General features: G+C 37.4%; 2 protein-coding genes across 2 annotated transcripts in view; one reads left to right on the top strand and one right to left on the bottom strand.

Annotated features, from left to right (window-relative positions):
* LOC106513527 (eukaryotic translation initiation factor 4E-binding protein 2) overlaps positions 1–1,600 on the top strand; it is a 9,163-nt gene extending 7,563 nt beyond the window's left edge. Inside the window, exons 2-3 of the mRNA XM_014002402.1 lie at positions 709–897; positions 983–1,600. Coding sequence (XP_013857856.1) covers positions 709–897; positions 983–1,011 — 218 coding nt within the window. The 3' untranslated portion in view covers positions 1,012–1,600. The remainder of the gene's footprint in view (positions 1–708; positions 898–982) is intronic.
* A 1,215-nt stretch (positions 1,601–2,815) lies between these two features.
* The window catches only part of ndr1 (nodal-related 1), a 4,735-nt gene continuing 806 nt past the window's right edge, over positions 2,816–6,744 (bottom strand). The window contains exons 2-3 of the mRNA XM_014002377.1: positions 3,472–4,205; positions 2,816–3,165 (exon numbers count right to left, since the gene is read on the bottom strand). Coding sequence (XP_013857831.1) covers positions 3,013–3,165; positions 3,472–4,205 — 887 coding nt within the window. The 3' untranslated portion in view covers positions 2,816–3,012. The remainder of the gene's footprint in view (positions 3,166–3,471; positions 4,206–6,744) is intronic.

Genomic DNA, 6,744 nt, shown 5'->3' with positions numbered 1-6,744 from the left:
GGTTCTCAAACAGTTTACCTGGATAAATAAAGGTTAAATAAATAAAATAAATTTAAAAAAATCTCCATGTGTAACACATTATGTACAGTTTTTTTTTTCTTTTTGTCTTCTTATGGCTTATTTTATTTTATTTATTTATGTTTTGCTGACAACTGTGACCTTAGTATCTATCTTTCATTCCTCATGTAGTACTCATTTGGAATGAAAATCCTTGAATTCTTCGTTTAACCTCATTAATCTGCGCAAAATTTAACTGACTCAAATATGTTTGGAGCGTTTTTTAGATCCTGCTTTATATTTTAAAAATCATGTCTAAGCATCAGTTTTGTTTTCTAAGTAAAAACATTAAACACTAATTAATAACTCAAGTAATTTATTTTGTCAATATGCAGTAGAAATGTATATTAAATTTAAGATTAATCATTATTAATCCACAGCTACTTTGGGATTAGATGAAAAATTTTTGACAGCCCGACACATTTTGTGATTTATGCCATGTTAACTTCTCTTTAAACTGTTTAGACGACACAAAAGGGAATGTCAGACCAAACATTTGTTGTAAATTTAGACCAAAACTTTACAATTAAACATTAGAAACTAAAATTATTCAGAAAATATTTGGAATTTTGCATCACAAAAAAGTGCCTAAAATCTGTTTTTGTAACATTCTCAGCAGCATATAATTCTAAAATGGTTCCGGTTCCACAGGTACCAGGATAATCTACGACAGGAAGTTCCTCCTGCAGTGTCGGACGTCCCCCCTGGCTCGCACCCCTCCCAACCTGCCCGATATCCCGGGAGTCACCAGGCCGCTGATCCCGGACTCGGCTAATGARGCAAACAAACCTGACGAGACGTCAAACAGCAGCAAGCACAACGTGCACACAGAGAACTCGGGTAAACACATCAGTTTAACAGATCTTCTGAATCTTTGTGTGTTTAACTCAACTGAACTTAGTTTTTTTGTTTGTTTGTTTTTTAGAAGATGCCCAGTTTGAAATGGACATATGAAGACCATCAGCTTCATTCACAGAGTTCATGCTGACGGAGAGAAAAACTAAATAATCATTCAAGTGACACGTCTCGTCTCAGTCAGCTGTTGTTTATCAAACATGTTCTGGAAAGAAATTGTTTTTTGTAACATCTGATTAGTATGTTAAAATGTTGTGCTTATATTATTATTAGATGCATAAATCAGTGTATTTTTATTCTGTATAACTGTATGAGCTGTGAAATGTGACAAATAAGTTTTATTAAAGTAGTATTTTAAGTAACGTATATTTAAGCAATAAATKTACAAAAGGCAATGTCAACTTATTTGAGCTTTATTTTCTGATCAGCAGTAACTAATTGTGTCCACTTGGGAGCAGCAAACAGTTTATAAAATATCCCAATTTTAGGTAAAAGATTATTTGTTAAAACTTAGTATTTACACATTAAACAAATATAAGGCAACATGAATATTTTTTACTTTCCTGTGTTCAGGAACCAGATGAATTCATTTCTGTTTCGATGTTGCTTTGATTCTCAGCTTTTGAGAAAAAGCTATTTGTCTGCCTTTTGCTTCGTTACAATAAACAAGCTGTTAATTTTAACACTTTCCCTTTCTTGTAGTTACATTTATTCTGCTAGAACTTGTTTTTCTGTTGACAGTGTCTAAATTAAGTGACCACTCGTGAAGTATTTTCATGTTTAAAACAAAACAAGTGTTAAGTATGAAGGTAAAATTTAATTTTGAAACAGTAGACCATTTTGTTTTATAGACATTTATAAAGAAAAAACCTCTATGATCTTAAAGGAAGGTTTAACACAAATCAGTTTAGGGCAAACACATGGGGTCTGTTTTAAAGCTGTAAATTTACCGTTTGAAATAGTTCAATTCCAGTGGTGGGCAGCACTAATGTAAATATTAGTGGCACTAACCCTAAGGCACRAACTCAAATATTTAGGACCTCTAATTCTAAAGCACTAACACACTGAAAAATTTAGCAAAAGCTAATTCTAAAGCACCAAGATAGCCCAGTTGACACACAAGGAACATTCTTCAGAGTCGACATGAGACTATTTACTGTGTGCAGAATGTTGTCACTGAATGCCCTTGGTGGGCCAAATGGGAGTCACCTGCAGGCCACATTTGGCCCGTGGGCCTTGAGTTTGACATGTGATCTTGTATATACACATATATGAACAAAATGTATGACAGCTTTCAGCCTCAACTGTAAATGTAATGTTGATCAAAAACATTTAAAGACCTCAGTAAGTGCTTTTAAATTTAGTTCATAAATTTAGCAAGTGCTAATCCACTAATGAATTTAAGAAATAGAAAAATCCCTAAAGCACTAAACAGGAAATTAATTCCCCTATTAGTGCTTTAGGGGAACTGTGCCCACCACTGTTCAGTTTCAATAATGTTTTTACAGCAACCTCAGCATTTATTCCGAGAAACCTGAGTTTGGCCTTTTTGCGCATTTATAATAATGCTTTTTATTTGTMAGTGCCTTTCAAGACACTATCCAYCATTAAAAATGCAAAATMAAACAATATWAAATGGCTATAAAAACWCTAAAGCTATAAACAACTAAGAGGTGAGAAGGCRAACTTGTAARTYCAAAATMTCTATTAAATTATTTTATTGTGACTGACTCAGCTATCTTTTTTTAAAGGAAAGAAGTGACAAAGCTAATAAAAACCCTTGCAACTCCTTGTCCAAGATATGAAATGTTTATTGTAATAAAATCTATGACAAACATACATATGTGTCATTGYCCCAGGCCTCTCAAAGCATCAATTAGAAACGTTATCCTAAATTAGTCTTTGTGCATTTAAAAAAATAGTTTAAGGGTATTTTTGCACAGACGTGTTTGTGCAATTAAACAGTGCTTCATCATTATGTCTTTTGAGGCCTTTTATGAAGAGTTCAAAATGAGTTTRAAACCCAGAATAACTCCATCAGCGGTTCCTCTTCTCTGTGAAGTGCCAGCATGTATTCATCCACTTGTTTTTTTATTGTCCTCAGTGGCAGCCGCATTCCTCGACCACCATGTCCTCATGGTGCCTCACCACCATCTTGTTGTTCTCAAAGTACAACAWGGAAAGTGGTGCCAGGCGTGTGGGCGCACAGGAAAGACATGGCACCTTGTCCGGGTGGTGATATGTCAACAAACTCTGAAAAGAAAAGAAAAARATCACACTGGTTAGAACACAGTTCTTCAGTTGTACGCCAAAACAAGTTAAAAACAACAAAGGTAAGCTAAAAAAAACAGTGGACCCAGAATGGATCTTTGAGGGACACCCCACATGTCAGAGGAGCTGTAGACAAGCACTATTTTCCTCAATGAACAGAACCACTGTCGGTATGCCTATGAACTAAACCAGGCAGCATAAAACTGCCAATAATACCAGCTACGTAACTTGTTGGAGTTASTAAGATATTATAATCCAAAAGCAGCAGAAATGTTTAAGATGTCTTACCTGCATGTAGGCATGGTTGGTAGGGATGAATGTCTCATCTACCGGRGTGGGACAGCTCCCCTCACAACGATAAGCGTTGAACCGTTTGGGATAGACGATCCAGTCACTCCAGTTGAGCTTCTTGAAGTCCACCCACATGTCCACCCTCCTGCAGAGACCACCTTGTCTCTCCTSTGCTGTAGCTTTACCATCCCTCTGTCTCTTTTGGGTCTGCTGATGTCTCTTCTCCCTGCTTCTCCTCACCTCTGAGGTGGGCTTCATCGGCTCCCCACCCACGCTCACATACTTGGAGTGCTCCGCTGTGTGAATCAGCGTTGCATTTTGCTGGCTGTTGAGGCCCTGCTTCAAGAAGACCACCATCATCACCCTGTCAGCGGTGGGATGCCGGGTCCAATCCTCCTCCTTCACTCTGGCCTCATCCGTCGTCCTCTTCCCTGAGGGTCCCTGCTGGAGCCAGCGCTGGAGCGTCTCCGTTATGTTGAAGACCTTCCAGGAGGAGGGTGAGAACATCAAACTGGGGTGGYCTCTGAGGCGTCCCAGGATGAGCTTGTTCTCGGAGTGGTTTGTACCAGAGTACTGGTTCTGGTTGGAGTGGTAGATGMCCACGGAGGCACTAGAGGACTGGGTGAAGGCGGGCAGGCGGATACAAAGCTCAGCCAGCTGGATGTCATCGCTAGCAGACATGGAGGAGAGGTCAAAGGTGATTGACCACCTCTGGTCAATCTGCTCACAGCCTGAAAGGAATGTGCAAAAGGAAACATTCAGAAACGAGTAGGATATAAAAAATTTTTTATCAGTAAGCTCAACAATGTTGGATGATAAATAAATTCTACTCAATGGGAACGCTTTGGTTTTATTCGTCGAACACTTCCGCCCCAGGAATTGCCGCACAAGTTGAAATCGACACAGACTTGGCACAGCCTGTCGACTGCAAGGAATTCAAGGTAAGAAGCTTCAATAGTAACATTTTATGTCTATGTTGGTCCAGCATTTGAACATTTTTGTCTYTTTCCCTGATTTACCTAACAAGTATACAGTATGTTACATTTAACACAATTTATTGTAATTCAGAACCATTCGTAGCTTCCATACCTTTCTCCACCTCAACAAGCTAGCTAACACTTGGCTAAGGCACATAAGAAACYTCCTCAATCCCCATTTATTTCATGTTATCTTGTTTTCAAAGTGTTGTGTTTTTAGTCATGGTGACAGCATATAGCTAACACCAACATGTTAATGTCAGAGGTTGATTAATTAATTGCGCTCCTACAGCTTATGATCAGAATGACATCCAACRATGCTTTGCTCAGAGTTCTGATCCCAACTTTATAACAGCTTGTCAGTATAGTGAAGGTTGTACATTACTCTTCTTTTACCAGTTTAATTTCTCTACAAATGTATATAATGACACTTGAGCARATGTAAGTTTTCCTTTAAAACCTCTCTGTAGATATGGAGTTGAAAAATATGTATTTTTTATTTCTCTACTGTAAATTAGAAGGCATAATTAGCAGTATACCTTATATGTGTGAATGTGAGTGTGAATGGGTGAATGTCTGTTAGTGTAAAGCGCTTTGGGGTCCGGAGGGACTTGAAAAGCGCTCTATAAGTTCAGTACCATTTACCATTTATAAACATTGGGAAGCAGCTAGTTTGGTGAAAAACTGTACCTGCTACGATCCCATATGATCACTGATAAACCACATTGCTTTGGTGTTATGGAGTTATTTTTTTAAAGACCAGTCACTTTCTGAAGTGATTGCTGATGGTCTGAAATCTCATTTAATACAGGAAGTGTTTCATAAGACTTGCTGCTTTGCAGCACACTGTAGACAGTGGTTTCTTTAAATCTAAGCCTCCTGTTGTTAAAAACTGCTCTGTGATCTTTACTAATATTAATTTGTTATTTTAGGCATCTAGCAACCATCAACTTGACCAGAGACCTTGTCATCTGTTGTCGGATGCTGTACCTTGGGAAATTCGCTGATCAACTTTATAAAGACTGTTATGTAAGTTAAAATGCCTGTCTTCCTCAATCTCTGCTTTTGGACTATCACCTTTAGCTTTACAGCCTAAGATACAAAATGTTCTTATTTTAGGATGAAGATGAAGACAGTGTGGCACAAGACTTTGCTGTAAGGGATGAAGGTCTACAGCATCCAGACTTATCTGTCAGAGGGTACAGAGGACATCAGTATCATGGTAGATGGAACGAAGGTCATGACCAGTCAGCGCAACTTTCCAAGGGCTTGTGCCATGCTTATGGGTGTGACTTATGCATTGAATCTTGCATACCCCAAGGAGCTCAGAAGCCTTTCAGAAACGTTTCATCGAGCTAGACTGGTCAAAGCTTTCCCCAAAACTGAACACCCTCAAAAGCATGCTACTGGCTAAACCAAAGGACCTCTTAAMACACTGGAGGACTCAAGTCTTCAAGTCTTGTTCAGAAAAAAAAATGTTATCCACACCTATTTGAAGGATATATCATACTTTGGACATAGAAAGTTGTGTTTTAAAAAGGCAGAGCTTCTTGATTACACAATGGACACTTTGCATCATTCTCTCCTTGGCACAGTTTGTCTGTTTTGATAACATGCTGTAAAAATGAGTGTATCTGAGACTGCCTCAGTGCACACATTTCTGTACCACTGCTCTGTGTGATGGGGTGTGMTAAATTGCAATTGCAAATAAATCTTGTTGACCTTTCATGGAGTACTTTTTGTTCTTGAATCTCGTGTCTCTGACCAGGTTAAAAAAAAAAAAAAACATTTCCACGACAGTCACATTCTGCACTTGGGAGAAATTTCAAGATCATTAAACTGTCCTTGCAAAAGTGACAATTTCATAAATAGCCCTGATCAACACACAAAATAAATATTTTGGCAGCAAACATATAATGTACACAACTTTTATGTTTATTTGTTCTTCAACATTTTACACAAAATTGTTTTTAAAAGGATGAAATTTTGTTTGCAAAAAAGTTACACAAATAAACGTTTGTTTGCTGTTTTTCAACATCTGGTAATTTGCTAACTCATCTTCAATACATTTTTGCAAAAAGAAGGCATGATATTTAGTAGAGTCAACACAAAATAATTACGGCAACAAAGTGACAATAACAGTAAATAGATTTTAATCCATGTGGTACCAATTCTAGGGTAATTTGAATAATTTAATTTATGTAAAGATGAATACAAATTTCAGTGTAAATGTGCTGAATTAAGTGACATTGTTCCAAGTATGAGTTAATGTAACTTAATTTATTTATTGTAC

This window comes from Austrofundulus limnaeus, unplaced genomic scaffold (genome assembly GCF_001266775.1).
Source record: "Austrofundulus limnaeus strain Quisiro unplaced genomic scaffold, Austrofundulus_limnaeus-1.0 Scaffold13, whole genome shotgun sequence".
Lineage (NCBI taxonomy): Eukaryota > Metazoa > Chordata > Actinopteri > Cyprinodontiformes > Rivulidae > Austrofundulus > Austrofundulus limnaeus.
Note: the sequence above shows the minus strand (reverse complement) of the source record. Positions and strands in the feature narration are given on the sequence as shown.